General features: G+C 36.6%; 1 protein-coding gene across 2 annotated transcripts in view; it reads right to left on the bottom strand.

Moving 5' to 3' along the window:
- Positions 1–9,048: 9,048 nt before the first annotated feature.
- Positions 9,049–23,187, bottom strand: part of ACTR5 (actin related protein 5) — a 33,930-nt gene continuing 19,791 nt past the window's right edge. Inside the window, exons 6-9 of one of the 2 annotated variants that reach the window (XM_020990807.2) lie at positions 21,586–21,702; positions 15,795–15,934; positions 12,615–12,747; positions 9,049–9,725 (exon numbers count right to left, since the gene is read on the bottom strand). In XM_020990807.2, the coding sequence (XP_020846466.1) occupies positions 9,474–9,725; positions 12,615–12,747; positions 15,795–15,934; positions 21,586–21,702 (642 nt within the window). In that variant the 3' untranslated portion in view covers positions 9,049–9,473. Of the gene's footprint in view, positions 9,726–12,614; positions 12,748–15,330; positions 15,449–15,794; positions 15,935–21,585; positions 21,703–23,187 lie in introns of those variants that run through there. The other variant, XM_020990808.2, reaches the window with a different exon arrangement.

Raw genomic sequence — 23,187 nt, 5'->3', positions numbered from 1 at the left:
CTCTTTATTTCTCAATTACATGTAAAAAAATTTTTTTAACAACTACTTTTTAAGATCTTGAGTTCCAAATTCTCTCCCTCCTCTCTCCTTGAGAAGGCAAACAAATTGATATAGATCATACCTGTGAAGACGGTAGCTAGTCGTGCAGTGGATACAGTGTCAAGCCTGAAGTCAAGAAGATTCATCTTTTTGTGTTCAAATGTGGCTTCAGACATTTAGTAGCTGTGTGACCCTGGGCAAGTCACTTAAACCTGTTTGCCTCAGTTTCCTCATCTGTAAAATGAGCTAGAGAAGGAAATGGCAAACCATTCCAGTATCTTTGCCAAGGACACCTCAAAATGGGTCAGGAAGAGTTGGACACTATTGAAACACCACTGAACACATACACATGAAGTCATGCAAAACATACTTCCATATTAGCCATGTTGCAAAAGAAAACACAGACCAGAAAAAAAAAGTTAAAAAATATGCTTCAATCTGCAGTGAGACTCTCTCAGCTCTTTCTCTGGAGATGGACAGCATTTTTATCATCTTTCAGAAATGTCTTGGATCATCGTACTATTGAAGATAGATAGCTAAGTCACAGGGGGCAGCTAGGTGGTGCAGTGGATAGAGCATCGGCCCTAAAGTCAGGAGGACCTGAGTTCAAATCCGGCCTCAGACCAAATATTTGACACTTACCAGCTGTGTGACCTTGGGCAAGTTACATGACCCCAACTGCCTAAAAAACAAAAGTTAGCTAAGTCACAGTTGATCTTGTACAATATTGTTATTTTGTGTACCATGTTCTCCTGGTTCTGCTCACCTCACTCAGCATCACTTCATATTAGCCTTCCTAGGTTTTTCTGAAACTGTCCCCCTCAACATTTCTTATAGCACAATAATATTCCATTAAAATCATATAACAGAACTTGTTCAGGCATTCCCCAACTGATGGGCATCCTTTCAATTTCCAATTTTTGCTGCCACAAAAAGAGCTGCTGTAAATATACATATAAGTCCTCTTCCTTTCTTTTTTTTAAAATCTCTTTGAGATACAGACCTAATACCAGAATTGCTGGATCAAATGGTATGCACAGCTTGATAGCCCTTTGGGCATAGTTGAGCTGGACATCTTAAGATGTCCTGTAAATATGTTAAGCTCAACATGTCCAAAAATTAATTATCTTTACCCTCAAACTCTTCCCTCTTCCTAACTTTCCTATTACTGTTAAGACTACCACTATCTTCCCATACGCCCAGACTTTACATCCAAGAGTTAATACTCAATGCCTCATCACTCTCATCCCCACATTAAATCAGTTGCCAAATCCTTTTAATTACCTTTATAACAACTCTCCTCTAACACTGCCATAACCTGGTGCCGACCCTCATCACCACAGGCATGGACTATACTGCAAGGTTGGTCTTTCTCCTCCATCCTCCATTCAGCTGCTGGTGATTTTCACAGGTCTGACCATGCCACACCTCCCTACCCCCATTCAATAAAGTCCAGTGGCTCCCTATTACCTGTAGGACCAAATATAAACACCTCCATTTGACTTCTGGGCCCCTTCCTATCTTTCTAGTCTTCTTTCTTACACCTTATGGTCCCCTCCATGTACCCTGCAGTCCAGGGTGGCCTCTTTGCTTTTCCTTGTACAAGATGTTACCTCCTCATGCATTTTCTCTGGTTGTCCTCCATGCTTGGAATTCTCTCCCTCCTCATCTCTGCCTCCTTCTTTTTCTGACTTCCTTCAAGGCCCAGATAAAAATGCCACCTTTTACAAGTAGCCTTTCTCAATCCCACCCAAGGCTAGAATCTTCCCTCTGTGATAATCTCCAATTTATCCTGTATACACTTTGTTTCTACATAGTTACTTGCACGTTGTTTCTCCCCCATTAGACTGTGGAGAGAGCCAGGACTGTTAATTGCCCTTCTTTGTATTCCCTAGCACTTGGCACACAATGTTGTTGTTGTTTATTAGTCGTGTCTGACTCTTCACGACCTCATTGAGGGTTTTCTTGGCAAAGATACTGTAATGGTTTGTCATTTCCTTCTCTAGCTTATTTTACAGATGAGGAAACTGAGGCAAACAGGGTTAAGTGACTTGCCCAGGGTCACACAGCTAGTGTCTGAGGCCAGATTTGAACTCAGGAAGATGAGTCTTCCTGACTCTGGGCCAGGTGCTTTATCCACTGTGCCACCAACTGCCCATCACTTAATAAATGTAGTAAGCGCTTAATAAATGCCTACTCACCCTTTTGATCTACTTATTCAGCCAATTCCAAATCCATCTAACTCTATGATCCAGCCCATACATGTCTTTCCCGGATACAAGTAAACCATTAGAAACCTTGTCAAATACTTTATTAAATAAGAAAGGTAGCATGGTATATTGGATAAAGAGCCAGATTCAGAGAGATGGTTCCAAGTTTCACCTCTGACTTATTGGCTGTGTGATCCAAGACAATTATTTAACGTCTCAGTGCCCTAGGCAACTATCAAATGAAATCATAGGCTCAGTCAAAAAAAAAATGTCTACAGCATTTCCCTAAACATGAGCATTATAAGGCAAAAGTATGATCTCTGGTAGAACTATGTATAGGCATACGCTTCTCCCACAGAGATACGGATAAGAAGTGGACCTGTGAATTCATTGGTATAGGGAATTCCCAGGTAAGGAAACTCCTTCCAATGTAGATTGGCACATTCCCCGTGACTTCAGAGTCTTAGAGACATCTAGAGCACTGAGATGTCCAGAGTCACCCAGCATAATGTGTTACAGGCAAATCCATGACCTCCTCACAGCAAGACTGGTTCTCTATCTACTACTCACACTTCCCTTTATGTCTCATGTGAAAAAAATTAAAAATACAAAATGGAGAAATTGACTGTTTTACACAAAGAAATCCAGTTCCTTCAAGGTTCTAACTCCCTGATTTCATTAAAAACGACAAGTTTCACAAAAATATATACAGCTTTGCATAAAGCATGTTATATCTATTTGCTGGCTTCTATCCCCTTAGTCTAACAATATTCTATAAAACACATTTCCTATCCAGGGAACTCATGATGAAACATGCTAACAACCTCCTAACAAAGAGGTGATGGTCTCGAGTGCAGACCGAAACTAATTTTTTTTCTGGTCATGGTGAAGGGAAGGGGGGAATTTATTTTGCGAAATTAATAAACAAGTTTGTAACTGGTTTTTTTTTTAATTTTTCATTCTTTCTCAAGTGCAGGGAGGGAGGGAAGGAGAGGATCAAGAGAAGGTCAGTTTTCATTGACTGGAAGAAAATAAAAATCTAATTAATTGAATTAAAGCTTGTTTAGGGGGAAAAATCACATTTCCCCAAATCTGAAAGATATTAAGACAATTTTCCTTATTTTAAAAAGGAAAGAGAAGGCACAAGAAAATATTCTTCTGTCATGACGTGCTCTAGCACTCAAAACAAATGCTTCCTCAAATGCAGAAAGGGGCTTGCTGAGACATAAACAAAATGAATATGCAGGAGGGCACCGGTTTTAAAGACAGTAAGGCTCTAAGCAAAAATTAGTTCCATTGTTCATGGCCTGGGGAACTAGAACCTCCCCTATGAAAATGAGAAACAAACTTCTAACCCTATTTCTCCTTGGTCCCCACAAATGTAGACTGATGGTAAAATCTAAGTGGCTCTGTCTACGTAAACTGAGAGAAAACATGGTACAGTTGAAAGAGCACTGGATTTGGAGAGGACCTGGGTTTGAATCCTCTCTACTACCTAGTGACCCTTGGGCAAGCTGCTTCCTCATTTTGGAGCCTCAGTTTCCTCATCCATAAAATGAGGACTTTAATTAGATCTCTTATGCTCCATTCCAATTCTAAACCTACGATCCCATGATAGTTAAGGTTCTCTTCCAGCTCAAATTCTGTGATCCTATTGAACCTAGGGTTTTGCTGGGAACTCTCATTAATCAGAGCTTTAAAAACGGAGATTTTTAAGATAATATGGTAATGAAGTACCTTGTTCCTTAGTCATACTATGAAGGAGTTCTGCCAAGTATAGAGTTAAAATTTAAAAGAGTAAAATATTTCATTCAAGATGGTGCCCTGACCTTCCAAACAATCAGGCAAGAGGAAGGATGTAGTCTCTCCAGACTAAATAATGCAAATCATGGTTTAAACCATGATACCGATTGTTAATGCATGACTATGTTTATAAATGCAAACTTGAGTGGTCACTGAGACCACAAAAAATAAGTTAATTAACAGCTTCTGCCTTGGTGCAGCCACCTCATAACAACTTTCTTAAAACACTGTATATCACTTTCTGAATTCCCAAAGCACATCAAATGCTGCAAGTCAAACAGCCAGGGTCTCAGGCACAATAAGCCACAGGCCGTGAGTTTGAAGCGGATCATAAAATCTCATCTTCATAAGGTTCTAGAGAAAAAAATCTAAGACAGCAATACTATACTGTCTCTCCCAATCACTGGCAACAAGATTACAAAGAAAGGACAGAAGGCTTAATCCTTGGCCAATCTTTTTTGACTATCTACGGACAAAGAATGAAAAAAGCAGTCCCAGAAAGAGATTGTTCCCAGGACTCTGCTATTTTCTACATTTCTTCAACAACACAATCTGTTAACTACTGAGTTTCTAATTGCAAAGCTATAATCTTGTGTTTATGTCTTAGTGAAGAATGCCTGAACGCAAGAGATTCGAATGAACTCAAATGCAGTATTTGCCAACAATGTATGATCAAATCTGTGACACTCACTGTCCCTCAGCATAGCGTCCGGTATCCTCCTCCACTTTAGTATCCCACACTATATTGTATGTTGTATGTTACATTTTAAAATTGCAATTAAACAACTGAAAGGTTAAGAGGAAAGGAGTCCATTCTATTGCAGTACTAAACTGCAGCAAGCTTCTTTATAGGATTTTATTACTGACTTTGAGTAATATGTTTTAATAAGAATACAAATTGTGCTAAGGGGACATGCATAAAGAGACTTCTATGTGTGATTGGTTCTACAGAAACTCTGTGAGAAAGGATGAGCTTTGTTGCCTGTGTGATTTTCCTAAGCTCAGGAGCCTGCCTCAATTTGGGAAGAATTGTTGCTCTTCTTTTAGACAAAGAAAGTTCCTCACTAAACCACATTTTGTTGGAAAGATGGCACTTTAGAGATGGCTCAGCAGCCATCTAATCCAACCCATATCCCAAAAAAACCTCCCATTATGATATGCCCAAGAAATGGTCAGCTACAGTCTTAGGTTTTGGAGCCTATTAGCTATTGTACTGTTGCATAGCACTAATTGTTAGGAAGCTTTTTCTTCCAAACTGCTTCTTGCTAACTTCCATCCACTACTCCCGTTTTTTGTTTGTTTTGTTTTTCACTCTGGGATCAACTAGAGTAAGTCTAACATCTCTTCCAATTGAGTTTTTCATATATTTAAGACAGATATCATTTCCCACCCCCACCACCCACCAGCTATCTTCTCCAGGAACCATCCCTAGTTCCTTCAAATGTTTTTCATATTGCAGACCCCAAGCCTTCACAATCCTGGCTGTCCTCTTCTTGACACTCCATATATTCACTTAAAGAAAAAGTCAAGCTGTACAATAAGAAATAATGAACTCAATGATTTTAGAAAAACATGGAAAGATTTGCATGAAATAATGAAGAGTAAAATGAGCAGAATCAAGAGAACATTGTATATATAGTAACAACAATATTGTTTTAAGCACAATTTTCAGCAACCAAGTCATTTTAACTATTATAAATACCCAAATTAACTACAAAGGACCTATGAAGGAAGATGCTATCTGTATCCAAAGAACTGATAAATATAAGTATGTATAGTATGGATTTACATATATAAACATTTTTGTGTCTAGTGGTAGCCATCTCTAAGGTGGAGATAGGGGCAAAGGAGGGAGAGGAAAAAAGCTACATGAAAACTTTATTATATATTTAAAAGGAAAAGCAAGTTGTACATAAGAGATTTGCAGTTATATGAACAAAAAAATAAAAAAATTTTTAAAAAATGAAGTCAAGCTGTGAAAACTACCAATCTATGCTGAAAAGTACTTAAATGTGGATTCAATAGGAGGCAGGAGTGGAGAAAAAAGCCTATATATTTCAGGTTTATTAGAAAAAAAAAGAGGGCTTGACTGTGCTGTGTTCTACTTCTATTTAATGAAGCTAGTTACATTCAAATTAAAGAAAGCAAGGACCATTTTCATAGGATAGGAACTGGTGCTATGAGTGCTTTCATAGGCTGCTGAAATTAAGAAGGGCACCAAGCAACAAATCAATAGTTGCTATTTTGGGGCTTCTTAAATTTTAATTGCTTTTGGCTGTTGGAAGGAACCCAGGCATAACTGTACTGTAGAGGAATAAATGGTGCTGCTCTGCATATTAAAATACCAAGAATAATTCAAGATGTTTATATTGCTTCTCATAGGAAAGCCTCCATGCAATTAAAAAAATGTTCATATAAAATGTAAAATGTATTCTGAACATTATTTAAGTAAAAAGTAAATTTACTCCTGTCACAGGGACTAGGGACGCAGTTCACTCATAGAATGTAAAGATCATCTTCCTTCCATTTATTCACAAAAATGTGCCACACTCAACTGCAACGCAGAAAAACAGATCATGTCATTCTGCCCCTTCACAAGGCCTCCCTCACAGAACCACCGAATTTTAGATTTTCTCCTACATCTCTACATATCCAGCTACCTGGATCTTCCCCCACATCTGAATAAAGAGATGAGTTTGAGAGGCAATACAGTAACATGTCAAAAGCATTTCCAAAAACAATTCATTTCCCCATATGTCCTCAAGATGACCATCTCAACAACTGTTTGTGTGAATATTTCAATGACAACCAGACGTTCTCAATTACACTTCAAATATTAAAACACCAAGGCTTAAGAGAAAGATAAGGCTACATAGGAAGTAACCAAAAGGTTTTTTTTTTAAGCAACACCTATAAGTCAGGTTAAAAAAAAAAAGGTTTTTCAATTCAACGCCTAGGGCAGAAGGTTCCCAAAAACCTAGCCTATCTGGCATTAGAAGATTCTATACTTTCAATGTTTTGGAAACGTAAGTGATCTTTTACGATGTCAGTCTCAGAGAGGCCACTGCAGACCAGGAAAGAGATTTATTAGTGTGATGGCCCAAAGGAAATGAGTTCCTAGGGATGGTACATTAGCATACGTCACAAATTGCTAATGTTTAAAAAAAAATACGTTCTTTTTAACTCAGTTGGACCAAAACTATTGTGTGATTGGATAGAGTTGGTGCACAAATCAATATAATTCTTTGTAGATAAGTTTCTCTCTTTTGTATATACATGAATATAGAACATTTCTGCTACTAGCTGCTGTCTAGTTCTATCTCTGTGCACATGCAAGGCCAGTTTCTTCCAGAAAAGCACATGCAACTCATTAACACTGCGTAACAACAAATTCCTTCCTGAAAAACTGCAGCATCAGCTCTGACTAAAGTAATGACATACAAAATCAGACCCTGTTCAAATAGCAAGCCTCAACAGACTACTCAAATCAACAACTTTGTTAAGAAATGATTCACAATTATATACTTCAATGTCTTAAAATTATTCTTTTTAAAAGATACATTTGCTACCTTGTTACATGATAAGGTAATTTATTCAAAATTCAACTCTTTCTAGAGTATCTAGATAAATCATTTAGACTCTCATCAAAACCCACAGGACCACGCTCTAAAACCAAAGTGAAGTGGACAAACTTTCAGTAGAGAATTATGTGGGAGAAATTACCTTGGTTAGTGGCACAGTGCAGTACAGGGGTCACTAGCTCTGACATCAGAGGATGGTGGATTCAAATCTCACCTTTGATACTTACTACCCATGTAACTAACTTTGGGTAAATCACTTAACCTCCCTGAGACTGTTTCCTCATCTGTAAAATGAGGAGGTTGGATTCAATGCTCTCAGAAGTACCTCCCAATTCTAATATGATGATCTTGTGACACTATTGGAGAAGAGGATATTCCAAATGTCTATTTTCCAGATGTATACCCCTTTGTTGCACAAAAATTTTATTTATTCCATTTCTGATAGAAATTCTTATAAAGTGCATATTTAATAAAGCTTATCCTCTTCTGGGCTTTGTTTAATAGAGGGCACTGACCACCATCTCCCCCTTTCCTACTAGCTGTCCTTATCAGGAACAGTATTATGCTACTTGATAACCCCTGTGGGAACCCCAAAGGACGATCAGCACCCTCCCCCCAGCAATGTTTTCAGAGCTGTGTTTCTTTTTAGCTGTTCTGTCTCTTCTCTCCCAGTTGTGACTTTTCATTGCTGTCACTCTGGCTGACTGACACTTCTCACCCCATCCCACTCCCACTCCCTGAAATTTTATTTCCTTTCTAATTTGCTATTGAGAATCTAAAATCTAAGAAAATACATCACCAAGTTTATTAGAACTGTTATCTAAAATATGAGCAAATAGGCTTTAAAGAATGTCCTTTGAGAGGCTCTGAATAAAATGCATAAATGTTGCACAAATCTGACAATGGTTTTGGCTGCTCAGAGACCTTCATTTCTAGTATTAGAGTCCTAAGTTTCCCCTCTCTGGTCTATTTCTTCACACTTAAAAAATTCTAAAACTCCTTTTCAAATATCCAATAAAGTCTCTAAGGAAAAAAGACAGCCTCCAAATTCAAACTATTTCAGGAGGGCCTGAATTTGCTGGCATCTGAACACTTGTTAGAACCTAAAGAATATGATCCGGAATCAGGAGTTCTATACATTCAAAACTGACAAGGAAAGAAGTCATTAGCTATGTGGTCTAGGGCAAATCACTTACTCTCTCTGGGTCTCAATTTTCATATTTATAGGAAATGTGAGACCTGGTTTATACACTTGCCAGAGTCTATCCAGCTGACATTCTCTTATTCCAAATGGTTTTTATTACATAACTGGCATTAACTTTTTCTTTTTAAATAGGCAGTAAGAGACCCCCCTCTGCTGGGCATATATATAACTGCTTTTCAAGACTAAAATGAACTCCACTGCAAATGACACATTAAGAAGAAAAATATATTTTACTAAAAAAAAGATAGACATAACAATAAAATACACCTTAAAACCATTCATCTCTGTTCCCTCCTACTGCATCTTCTTTGCTTCCCTTTGTATACCTGCACAATTCTAGGATCTTTTCCAAAAAGATCAAAAATGTCAGGGTATTGAAAGGTTTATTAGAGTTCATTGAAAAATCAATGTAGCCCAAAACGCCAAAAAGTGTATCCTAATTATTCCTCTAAAGGGGAAGTCTGTTATCTTGGATTAAGAGGCTGATTGCACAGCAAACAATTGTGTACAGACTCACTGTGAATGAATCACTGCTGACAGTCACCTAATAACTGGAACTTCACTCAGAGTTTTTGACACAGAAGTTGGTTTCCCTAATGCTGTTTCTGTGGAAGCTCTGTATCCTCAGGTGCCCTGCTACACTTGCTCACAAGGACTGCTTATGCTAGCTGCTTTGCTTGATGCCTGGGCTTCTGATATTCGTGGAGTCTGTTTTGGAACCCGGATGGGGATATAAATGTTTGAAGCAGTGTGCTCTTTAAGATATTCTCCCCCTTTTTCTTCATAGTCTTTCCGAGTTATCCAGCCTTCCTCACGATTCATATGTTCTAGGGCCCAATCTCGAGCTCCATACCAGGCATCCAATACAGGATTAGAAGCAACCTGGACCTAAAATAGAAAAACATGCAATGTGGAAACTCTATTAATTAGGATTCCATCAATTTGGAGTCTATGACACAGGAAGTTCCATAATAATACAACTTATTACACATAACCAGATAGATCACAAATAATGTCTCATGAAACATAAAAACTACACAGTCAAATATTGATTTAAAAAAGAATAATCTCTCTCTCTCTCTCTGTGTATATATACACACACACACACACACACACACACACACACACACACACATATACATACACACACACACACCTTACATTATAAAAGGAGTATACTTCTGGAATCAATTTGAAACAGATCTGAGGTGAAATTTACCTTAGCAAACTCCAAACACATTAATGGAGCAAAATAATATGTAAAGCTCATGCTTAGAGTACTTATGGCAGCAGTTTTCAAACTTTCTGGTCTCAGGACTCCTTTATACTCTTAAAAATGATGACTTTTTGCTTATATCTATTGATCTTATATCTATCAATATTATACATAATATTGATATGTTTATAAATATTAACCATATTATAAATTAAAACTTAAAATTTTAAAATGTTGATTTACTTTAAAAATAAAAATAAACACATTACATTTTAACACAAAACATATTTTGTGAAAAATAACTTTTCCAAAACAAAAAAAAATTAGCAAAAAGAGAGGCATTGTTTTACATATATTTGCAAATCTCTCATGTCTGGCTCAGTTATAAGATAGCTGGATTCTCATATCTGCTTCTGCATTCAATCTGTTGGGATACATTATTTTGGTTGACGTATATTAAGAAAATTCAGCTTATAGACACGTAGCTAGAAAAGGGAAGGGTATTTTAATAAGCAAATATCACGTTAGCATTACTATGCAAATAGTTCTAACTTCATGCACCCCTAAAACGCTTTTGTAGATCTTCGTAAGACCATACTTTGAGAAATGTTAACTAGGGAATAAAATTTTAAATATAGGAATACATGCTTTGCCATCCCATCAACCCCATATACCATGTAGCTCAGTATTCTAATTGGTAGTGTCATCACACATTTGCATACAAGAAATATCACAAATGAATGAGAAATCTGAGATTTATATGAAATGATGCAGAGTGAAGTAACAGAACCAGGAGTACAATTAATACTATAACATCAAAACTAATAAATGAAAAATTCTAAAAGACTTAAGAACTCTGATCAACACCAACATCAACCAGAGGATAAATAATGAAGAATATTGCCTCCTTCAAGACAGAGAGGATAATAAGCAGGATAAGACACACATTTTTGGATGTGGCCAATGTGAGAATTTGTTTTGCTTGATTATATTTATTTGATTACCAGGGTTTTGTATTTTTTCTCTCTCTCTAACTAGGAATGAGGAATGGAAGCCAGAAGGAGAAAAAAAGTTTGAGAATTGAAAAAAGGTAACTTAAAAAAAATGAATAGCCCATGACATGCCAGATGAACCTCGTTTTCTTTTTTCTGATAGGGTTAATATTACATTGGTGATTCAGAGGTATGCCACAGACAAAGCTGACCCAGATTTCAGCAATATATTTGACAAAGTTTCCCATGCTATGAATACAGTAGAGAGATGCAAGTTAAACAATAATGCAATTAAGTGAATTCATCTGTAAAAGAGGGATGATAATATTAGCACTGATTTCACAGGATTGCCGTGAAAATCAAGTAAGATAACCTATAAAGAGCTTTGCAGGCCTTAACTTGCTATACGATGCAAGACAGAGAGAGAAAGAGGGACACAGAGAGACACAGAGAGAGCTGTAATGTTTTTACAGAAAGAAAAGTAGCTGTGGCCCTGTGCCTACATAACTTTTCTTTAATTACTTCTCTTCAGGATGCTGATATAAAGTTAGGACCAATGAAAAACAGGGAAAGCATCAAAACAAAAGGCAATGATATATACCTAACATCCAACTGTCTAGAGTTTGGGTGCTGTTTTTTAAAAAATTATTATTATAAAGACAGATATATATGCTAATGATGACACCAGACTAAGAATAAATGTATCTGGATTCTAGTACTAGTTCTGATTTCACAAGACATAGTCAAGAGAAGACATAAACACAGTCAGTCCCAGTTAAGCCTCCCAGCTTTACTGGGCCAATCTCCCTCCCTGCCTATTTCTTTTTTCCACCTGAATTTCAGACCCACCAGTCCCAGCTGCCCAAGTTCAGCCAAGGTCTTGATAATGGTGGCTATAGAAAAGGAAGGCAGAAATAAATTAGGCATGAGTGAAAATGGCTGGGTATGAAACAACTTTTAAAAATCCATTTGTGGGGCAGCTAGACGGTGCAACGGGTAAAGCTCCAGCCTTGGAGTCAGGAGGACCTGAGTTCAAATCTGGTCTCAGACACTTGATACTTACTAGCTGTGTGACCCTGGACAAGTCACTTAACCCCGACTGCCTCACCAAAAAAAAATCCATTTGTAAAGGTTATTTACATATGTGTACACACACACACACACACACACACACACACACACACACACGCACACACATCTTCCTCCTCAAAATCCTTTAGAGAATATAGCAGCTGAGGTGATCACTAAGTCTGGCCATTCAGCGTTAAAATATGACACAAAGAATGACATACTAGATCAGGAATATAAGAGGGAGAGCAAAAGATTGAAGAGATAGAAGATTTCAGATAAGATACCACCTGACAAAAACTATGTTGGTGTAATGATAATAACAGCAATATGTTTACAGTAGTGCCTATATACCCATAGGAAAAATTCATCAAGATTTCCAAAAAAGTATAGAGATCCTGAAAATCAAAACCAGTGAGCAGAAATGCAAAGTGCTTCCCCATCATTATATAACTGCAATAATGCAGGCTCAAAAACATGTTTTTACCATGTAATCTATACCTGAAAAGAAGATTGGAAGGGTCTCATTTCAAGCAGTTCTTTCTCAATCCTGGATTTCATTCCAGGATACATCACATTTCCACCAGTGAGGAAAACATTTTGGACAAGGGCTTCCTGTATTTCTTTAGGATACCTGAAACCAAAAAGTGTTTTAATTCAGATTTTCAAATACATTCCCTCCTAAACATCTGAATTCAGGATGTTCATACAATGCTAACATATCTGGATGAAAAGTAAAAAATTCCACCATTCATCATTCAGACACTTTGACAAAAACAATTTCAATCAACCAGATATTTTCATCTGTCTAGTTGTTGGACACTATGTAGAGAATGTCAGCTCCTTGAAAACAGGGACCGTTTCATTCTTCGTGTTTGCTGCCCGGCACATAGTAGGCACATGCTTATTCACTGATGAAGCCTTGAGTCTGATAGTTAAATCATTTCATTCAATAATATTTGACTGCGTACTATGTGTTGGGCACTGAATCAATTAATACAATTAGAAAGAGAGGAGCGTTAAGTATTAATGTCATTAGTGTACCATAACTTTGTTATAGCATTATTTGTCATGAAGCACAATTTAGATAAACTGGACCTCATCCAAGGGGTATTTTGTTATACTGATGTGCCAAAATGATTTCATTATAATACTGTCTCCTATCGTGGAGTCTTAGAACAGTGAAGCCTAGTGTGATGGTTTCATATATTTTTTAATATTATACTTTAAAATAGAAAAAAATATTCAAAGTAGATTTGACTATTCACATTAATAAAGAGGCTTAACTAAAAATAGTGTCTAAATTGCCACTAAAGCTTTCCATGTCTTCAGTTATCTGGGTTCCCTTCCTCTTTCTTCCAATGCAAGATAATTTTTTTTCCTACAACCTTCATATTGCATTTCACGTAAATTTTAAAAAGCCATACAAATTGTAAGTGCACAAAAGATGTGAAGAAATTTTTTTTAAATGCTCATACAACAAATCCATCACCGTACAAAAAATACTCTTAATTTTCAGGTTGTACACATTTCTTGATTCAAACTCCCCTAAACCCTTCATATCTAATGTATGTTTTTCTTCAAACATCAATATTTTCAAAGAACAAGGCCTCTTATAAACATCAAGAATTAAACATCTGAATACCATAACACACATTCCCATATAGTATAAATAGCTAATGTACCTTAATCCACACATTACAATTGTACTAGTTTATTGCTAGGTGTTTCTAGACAGAGCCTGTACATTGTATAGTATGATAACTTGGCTGTATACTTTAAAAATTCCAGAAATATTCTATATTTAAAATAAAATTTCTTTTTTTTTTTTTTGGCTAGGCAATGGGGTTAAGTTACTTGCCCAGGGTCACACAGCTAGTAAGTGTTATGTGTCTGAGGTCACATTTGAACTCAGGTCCTCCTGAATCCAGGGCCAATGCTCTATCCACTGTGCCACCTACCTGCCCCTAAAATAAAATTTCAATAAAAACTTTAAGGTAAATATGCACACATCTAAAATCAATGCTTCAACAAAATGTTTAATAAGCTATAACCTGTCAAAATTAAGGGTTTAAAAATTATATGTAAGAAAAATATCTAATCATAAGGGGCATGAAATTATATAAGCAGTATTTCAGCAGAAAGAGTCTTAGACATGGAACCAGAAGAAATGGATTTAAGTTCTGGCTCTGCTATTTACTACCAGACTTTAAACAAATAATAACATCTCTGAACCTCAGTTTCCTCATTTATAAAAATCAGGGGATGAGATCAGAGGTTTCTACCAGATCTATATTTGTGTTCCCATAAAAGCTTCAAATTTTCATTGTCATTTTAAACCATTATTCTGTAACCATTCCTTCGTTGTTGTTTAGTTATTCCAGTTACGTCCGAATCTTCATGATTCCATTTGGGGTTTTCTTGGCAAAGATACTGGAATGGTTTGCCATTTCTTCTCCCGTTCATTTTACAGATGAAGAATTGAGGCAAACAGGGTTAAGTGACTTGGCCATGGTCACTGTCTCTGACACCACAAGTGTTTGAGGCCAGATTTGAACTCAGGAAGGACAGTCTTCCTGACTCTAGGCCCTGCACTCTTATCCACTGTGCCACCTAGCTGCCCTGTAATCATTTCTAAATGGTAGTAAATCAATGTTTATTAATGTAATAGATGGAAAATTGAGGCACAGAGAAGTTAGTAGCTTACTTAACCTTACAATCAACTGGTAAGTATCCTCAGATGGATTATTAACAATAAATTCTATTTTCAAGTTCCTGCTAATGATTACATCTCCTCTTTTCTTGTACTCTGTAGACATAAGCAAGATATCTATTAACAAAGAGTTTTTACTATAAAACAGTTTTTCCTCTACCCCCAAAGGAAATGTGAGTTGGCAAGTTAAGGTAAATGACACTCCTCACATGGTGGAGGAATGGGAGTTCTTTTTAATCAAATATTCTGGTCAATAGATTATCACATATACCAATCATTACTATGCCCTTTCAACCACTTAGAATACAATAAAACATATTTCATAGTAAAATTCCCCTGAGCCTAATATGATTATCTTTTGACATTTCCAAAGGCACCTGAAAATCTTGCCAGCAGTGTTTCAAAGTCATCGTTCCAACACCACTTCTTACTGTACTGGCAATGCTCAGAAATGCTAGGTAACAAAGGTCTTTGATTGACATCGTGACAGATAACAGATTTTACCATATTTATCTCTACATTACAGGAAAAGTGCAAATCAGCAATGTAAGGAAAAGAGAGAGCACATGCAGCTTTGATTTGGTATTTTCCCATCAGTTTCAGGAATGAGGTCAAATTCCACCTGGAGTAGAGAGCAGAGAAAGAGGGATAGAGGTAGGACAGTCAAATTGAATAGGAGTCAACTTCTCCCAGTATGTTCTTTGGTTTCATTTATTTCAAAAGTGCTGTGAATTCCCAGTTTGGCCCCACTAATGCACAAATAAAAGTTTCAAGAGCAAATAGAACTGAGTTTTGTATTACCTATTATTTTGAACAACACATAAGAAAGATTACCGAACAAAGAAAATCAATGAAAAATTTTATAAGTTACTCATACTCAGATCTAAGCTTAATCAAACATATCTTAAAATACAGGCCTCTGGTAAATGGGACAGGAAAAGAAAGACAAACAAAAATTGTCACCTCACCTGTCCAAAACATACTGAATCGTTTCTGCTATCCCAGCCTGTTCTTCTCCGATGAGAGAGGGCTGGAAAATGATTTCTGGAGCTCGAATTCTTTCTGTACCAAGAAACAGCTGATGATATTCTGCTAAGTTAAACATGGGCTTTAAAGACAAAATGTTAACAAAGCATGTTATAATAGATTATGATGATACTTTAAAACTTCCTTTAACCATATTTGAAACCCAGTTTCCTTTTCCAACTTTTCTTCATTCAAGAAATACTTTCTATATATCTATTACACACAAGGCTCCCCATGATCAGGAGTTCAAGAACAAGAATATTCACAAAAGTTCAAGAAAATGTAAGACTTGAGTTAACTAACCTTTGAAGAAAGTAAGACACATGGGGAACAAAGAATGGCATTTCAGACTGGTAGGATAAAATGAGTAAAGGTACGACACATGAAAGTGGGAATGATAATGGTATAGGCTTAGGATTGTTTGGAAGAGGAAAACAACATACAAGAGATAACCTGTTAGGAATCTATCAGCACTACAGTCAAAGAGTGATTAGCTTGAAGGAGGGTGATGACAAGGGAAATGGAAAGGAAAGAACATATACAGCAAACATTTTGAAAGAAGAATCAATAGTAATTATATTCTATGAATCTAAGGAAAGGGAAAAATCAAGCATGATTCTCAAGTTTTGAGCCTGAATGACCGGGAAATGGTGGTGTCACTGACAGAAAGTGGGGAAACTAGGCAGAAAAAAAAAAGGTTTACTGTCATTAATTCATTCAATAAAAATTGTTTAAGCACCTCCAATACACTGGGCACTAAGGGAAACAGAATAGTTTAGAACATGCTGACTGTTAGCTGAGGACAATTTCATGTTGTCTTTGTCTCTCTTCTTTTTTTCCTTCAAACTCAGATCTTTCCTGCTAAAATGCCTTATAAACACACAGGTCTGCAATATCAAATAGTTCAAATGACTGCAGTGAAGTAAAGGAAAGTACCTATAAATACAAGTCAAAGTATTAAAAAGTGAGTGTAATACATGTCTATATTGCCTGCTATTGGGGGGCAAAGGCTTGTGGATCATTTGAGCTCAGGAGTTCTGAGCTGCAATGAGCTAAGCAACTGACTGGATGTAGTCTGGCACCAAAATGGTGAGTCCCAAGGCTGGAGAAATGGAGAGGAAACTAGGATGCCTAGGAGGGGCAAGCTGCTCTAGGTCAGACACAGGACAGGTCAAAGGTTCTGTGGTAATCAGTAGTGGGAATGCATAGTGAGATCATGCCCAGAGTGGCAGAGAGAGGGAGAAGGAAGAGAGAAGGAAGGGAGGGAGGAAGAAAAGGAAAAAAAACCTAGTATGACAACTGCAATTCTTATGCATTGATCCCATCCATCAAAAAGAGATAATATGCCGTCAAAAAAGCTTTTCAAAACTGAGTAGCATCTTACACTTAAGAGCCTTTTACTAACCAGGAACACCCACCTCATGCAACTGTAATCAATAAACTTTTGGGTTTACATTCATTCCCATGCTAGTGCTTGGGAACCTGCGATGAAAAGGTAAGGACTTGCTCAGGCTTGAGCAGGGACCATGACTATTTCAGTCTCAACTTTTAATTATCTTATAATGACAAGTAATTTGGATAAAAATAAAGATTAATACTAATGACCATATTAGTGGCTAGAAAATATTTTTAATCTGGAAACCCCATGTTATAAAGGGCTCAAATTATCTGATACTTTGATAAATCTATGATCTTATCTATGTGGATACTCCTTACTTTGATAAATCTATGATTTTATCTATGTGGATACTCCTTCACATGGTAGAGATCACAACACTTCTACTCCTTTTTATCCTGTGTGACTTCTTAAGAAAATCATGATGTCTTTTGCTTCTATATCATGGTGACAACTGTATATGCCACCCCAGTCCCAACGAATGAGCCTTGCCTGTAACAAAGATAAACCAGCCAACAGACCGACCAGGTCTGATAGTATATACAACATTTTACATACACAGTGCTTACGGAAAGGAGGAAGGTGCTTCCTTATCTCTTCTCCAAGGCCAAGACTGGTTTACTACAGTTACTAAGTATACAGCTTTATTTTGGTTTTCTTTTTATTTACATTACCAAGTCATTATGTATATTATTCTCCTAGTTCTATTTACTTTACTCTACATCATTTCAAACAAGACTTCCCACAATTCTTTGGAATCCTCATATTTGTTCTTGTTCCAGTGCAACATTTGATTCTATTCATAACCTAAAATCCACCCTGCCATTTTCCAATCACAATGCACTCTGTTTCAGTTTCTTAAAAACTTTTATGTGATTCTTTTGTCTTAAAGGTGGAGGTAGGGATGGTGGAGGGGGATCGTGGTGGGGAGAGAAAAGGAAGATTAAGTGGCGTCTTTAGATCTAACTATTGTGTGAACACTAATGAAGCCTGTCAGTGCCCTGCTCTCTCTATATGACTTGTCCATCTATCTTCTTTTACGCCATGTCATGTGTGTAATTCTTCCTGGATAATGCTGTAATACTCTTATGCTCACCATGAATCTCTTTCTCCATTGTCCTTTGGGTGACCCATAACTTGAAACTTCCTGCATAAACACTCAAGTCAAATTCTCAAACGATTATGGTTCTCATTTAGAAGGCACAGTAATGTTTTTCAGCTTGAAGCAACCAGGCCCCATTATGATGTACTAGTTTAATGAAAATAGCAGCATCTGGTAGACCTTCTTGTCAATGAGGAATCTTTTCAATTTGGGTCCTGTACTACATGTCACGAATGGCAAATACCTTTGGCAAGCCCTATTATATGCATCACTTGATACAATAATCAGGGGTCCAAAATTATGTGAGTTGTTATATTTTTTCAAGGATTCCTATATGATTTTATTACATGCACATTAAGTCCCCTTGTTAAGAGAGGTTAAGCATACGTTTTCTTTCTACTGAATCAAATGCTTTTTTCAGTCAGCAGTTATGTACAATAGCAAAAAAAAAAGTTTTGTATTCTCTTATACCTTTCTGTCAATTGAGTAGCTACAAGGATACAATATGCTACAGAATATCATTTGGGAAATCCTGCCTATCCACTTTCAAACCTTTCATCAAAGATGCCCTTGATAGATGGATAGAGTAAATAGTCTCATAAATTTTGCAGAGATGAGAAAGCAAGAACATGGGTCAAAAGTTACTGATATCCTCTTGGTCACTTTGTAGTAAAAATAAGGCCTGAGATTTTTTCCAAAAATTAGGTATCCTCTCCCCTTTTCAGATTTCTTGGGGTTTGGTGCTTTAACACCATAAAAACTGTGTCACCTCCAATACTTGGTCTAGTCCAGAAGCTCTTTCCATCTTTGTTTTCTTTATTGTCATTTTTACTTCCTCATGCAACACTTCAGGGACATGATGTTAGAATACAAATGTGTAAGTTCCACTTCCACTAATGAAGTTTGTTACTAAAATGTTGGCAGAACTTTTCCATTTTTTTATCTGTTTACTGTCATGAAAGTTTCATCCTTAAATCCTCTCAGCATACTATGGCTTAGTTTGTTTTCCTGCTAAGCTTTCCATAACCTTGTATTTCCTTCCACTGCATCCGTCTGCTTAACGAAGTGACACTACTCAAATCTTTCACCACCCTTGACTGTAAGATTTTATAAATGAGTTTATATTTTAAACTGCTGGCTACAATATCTCTTCACTTGGCAAGAAGATCAAATGTCTGCTGGCTAAAATGGTTTACAGCCAGCTCTTTTGGTCTCTTTGTTGTGGCAATAAATTTCTATCAATTAAACTTTGTCAGAAAATGATAATACTCTGTGTCAATCTCTCCTTTCATCCATTTCCAATTTTTTGGCACTAACAATTGGCTCATTTAACCAGATTAGGCCGGAGTCGCCTCAATTCCAAGGCATATTTTCTTGCTTATATTATCTTTTAATCTGGCATTGATTACAATCTTTGCTCTAGAGTAAGTCAACAGTCTGATAGTACATGGACAGCTCATTCAAAAGTGACTACCACATTGGTAACAAGCTACTTCCTGCCTGTTAAATATAATCATTTCATTTTGTGTAATGGCATTTGATACTCACTATGTGAATGCTTATCATGAATCACCATCTTGATTCTCTTCTCAAAAATAGGCACAACACTTCTGTATAGTTTACAGGTCTTTGGCATCTCCCATTTCGTACTCTTCAACCATGTTTCCCAACATGTTTTTTACCCTCCTCCCCAAAGACTACCTATGCACTTAAGTTAACTAATATTAAAATATATATTTATTTAATTTGAGGAGTTTTATCGAGTTCTTCATAGAATTTTTCTAGCTACTCATCCCCTGCAAGTTACTGACACATAATTTACACTTATCTTTGTGGCAGTCTCTTTGTAAATGCAAACAATGAAGGGTGTAATAAGAAATGACTATTGTCCTATAAAATATCTGTTGCCTCAGACACACCTTTAACTTAGACAACTCCTTTATTTGCCTCTCCAAGGGGAGTCTGTGAGACATCCTTTCATTTAGCTGGAATTTCTTTTTGTCTTCCAGGTTAACTTATAGCAAGAATGTCAAGAATGATACAACTCAGTTCCTTGGATAATATGGAGACTCACTGGATAAGAACATCACATTCAGAATACCTATAGCTAAGCTTTATTTATAGACTATCTAAAAACTATTTAATGTTCAGCACCCTTTGTTACCTTTTCCACTAGCCTATAATTTTATTTTATTTTTTGCGAGTTAATCAGGGTTAAGTACTTGCCCAGGGTCACACAGCTAGCAAGTGTCAAGTGTCTCAGGTAGGATTTGAATTCAGGTTCTCCTGACTCCAGGACCGGTACTCTATCCACTGCACCACCTAGCTGCCCCTCCACTATCCTTTAATCAATACAGAAGCAGAAGGAAGTCATGCAGGACTAAGTGTCACTTTTAATCTTCTATTATTTCAGAGATTTCCATGTCCAAAAGGAAATCACTATCAAGCAGCCACCCTTAGAGTGATAAGCCTCTTTATACTCAGCTACGCTGGTTCTTAGAAAACAATAAATTACCGGGACCATTCTTAAAGCCTGTTGGGTAGAACATTCCAAAGACTACTCTGCTGGTAACCTTCAAGGATTCAGGCTCTTCTCAAGAGCACAATGGGAAATCAATAGGACTTTGTGAAGGATCAACTAGCTACTAAAAATTTTCCCCAGTGGTAGATACCCAAAAGTTGCTTTTCAGAGATTCTTATTGTTTGCCTGGTGGATCACAATGGGTAACACCAGCAACGGAGCTCTGCTTAGCTGAGTCAACTCAATGTGTCCCTACTGTCTACCCTTACTGAATATTCCCCTTACTATAGCTAAGATGATTTTCTTTTGTTAACTGTTAAATGATTTCTCATTTTGTTCCAGTTTTAAATCTAAACTACCAGGGGACTGTCCTAAGTCAGGCCCAGCCCAGCACAACCCATACTCAAGAGATATCACTTGAAGACAAGTATGCCTGGAAAAAGAGTGGAGTTGGTCACACAGTAATAAATGGAGAAGCCAAATATTGCACTGGTGCTCACAAAACATTAAAAGAATCAGAGAAAACTCTTCATTGTAAGGATTAGGCTGTCTATAGAGGATTTAGGGGAGGCAGAAATGAAGACTAAACGGGATGAGAGAGTATGGATACAATCGTTACTACTAGAAAGTAGTACCCATGTAGATGTGATCACAGATTCATTAAAGTACTGAAAACAGAGTCCATAAAATGATAATGGGTTACTAGAGTCAAACCTGCACAGTAGTAACTGGCTTCTCTACTTCAGGTGTTTCCTCAGAAAACAGAGGCTCAAAATCATTCATGTTTTCAACATCTTCTAGAGATTGTTCAAGCTGCTCCAAGTCAGGTGTCTAAAATGAAAGAGATTCTGTAACTTTAGTGAACAGCAAAGATGTCAACCTTAATTCTAGGCATAATTTGTCACAGGAAGGAATATAATCTTATCTGAAGGTTTAAAAACCTACATAAAAATGTGAAAAACTTCCTAGACTTATAAAATGATCATGACTATCTTAATGAAGAACTTCAAGACTTTAAGAAATGAAAGTCTTAAAACTGCCTTGCCTCCCATCTCAGTTCACCCCCCTCATCATTTATCTAAATCCTATTCATTCCCTAAGGTCCAACAAATCCCACCTTCCTTTGAAAAGACGTCTGTGACCACACTAACATTTCAAGAAATATTCTGTGTCAGGCAACCAGTTTGGCATTAAGATATTAGTGTCCACTAAACAGAAAATTTGTTGCTATTACACTAGGTAAACAAAGCATGGCAGCTAAATGATCTTTTTTAACCTATTAAGATGAGCTGAAGAGTTAGTTTTTGTTAACATGTATGATACGTTTTAGTGGGTTCTGAATTATACCAGTAGTTCAAAAATTCAAAAAAGTATCCAAAAATGAAATAATTTCAGGGATAGTGATTTAGAGTTTAGTACTTTATCATCTCCTTTATTAAAAAAAAAGTTAGAGCTCCTATTATAAGCAGAGTCCTATCCTAGACATTATACAGTACTAGGTTACAAAGAAACCCTCTTCCTACTAGGAACAGAAATGGTGTGAGAAAACAGGTAGGAAAGCACAAAATAAATCACTAGTGGCTAAAATCTAGATGTCTATAGAAATCAATGAAGCTCAAAGCTCTTTCATATTATGAAGAATTAAGACCACTGAACAGTATGCTTATGAACAGTATCCTAAACCAATGAAGGTGAAATCTGTTCATGCTATTAAGACATCAATGTATTTCAGAAAAACATCGAAAAACAAGAAATAAGATGATTACACTTAATGTTACAAACCAGGGCGGCACTTTTTATAGCAGTAAAAACTATAGGAAGGAAAGTGACTGCTCATCAATTAGGGAATGGCTGAACATATTATATATGACTGTAACAGAATTTTATTGCATCATAAAAAATGATGAACATGAAGAATTCAGAGGAACTCAATTTATGTGAAGTGAAGTAAACAGAAACACAGCAATTTACACAATGACCACAATAATTATAAAGGAAAACAACACTGAAAAACCTCCAAATTCCGATCTATCACCAATTATAATTTCCAAGGACTGATGAAACAAGAAGGTAGTGGACTATTTCAGGCATAGTCAATTTATTGATTTGCTGTATTTCTTTGTTACAAAGGAGGAACCTATTAGGGGCAGAAGAATCACTAAAAATGACATGTTAAAAGGCGTCAACAAGACACTCCCCAAAACACAAAAGAATGTACAACCTTTTAGAATCATATATTCAAAAGGAAAAATGTAAATCTTTTAAAATGAAAATAGATCACACATTAAAAATAATGGAGTTAAAAAGGGGAGAAGG

The sequence above is a fragment of the Phascolarctos cinereus genome, unplaced genomic scaffold (genome assembly GCF_003287225.1).
Source record: "Phascolarctos cinereus isolate Bilbo 61053 unplaced genomic scaffold, phaCin_HiC Scaffold_2;HRSCAF=192, whole genome shotgun sequence".
Lineage (NCBI taxonomy): Eukaryota > Metazoa > Chordata > Mammalia > Diprotodontia > Phascolarctidae > Phascolarctos > Phascolarctos cinereus.
Note: the sequence above shows the minus strand (reverse complement) of the source record. Positions and strands in the feature narration are given on the sequence as shown.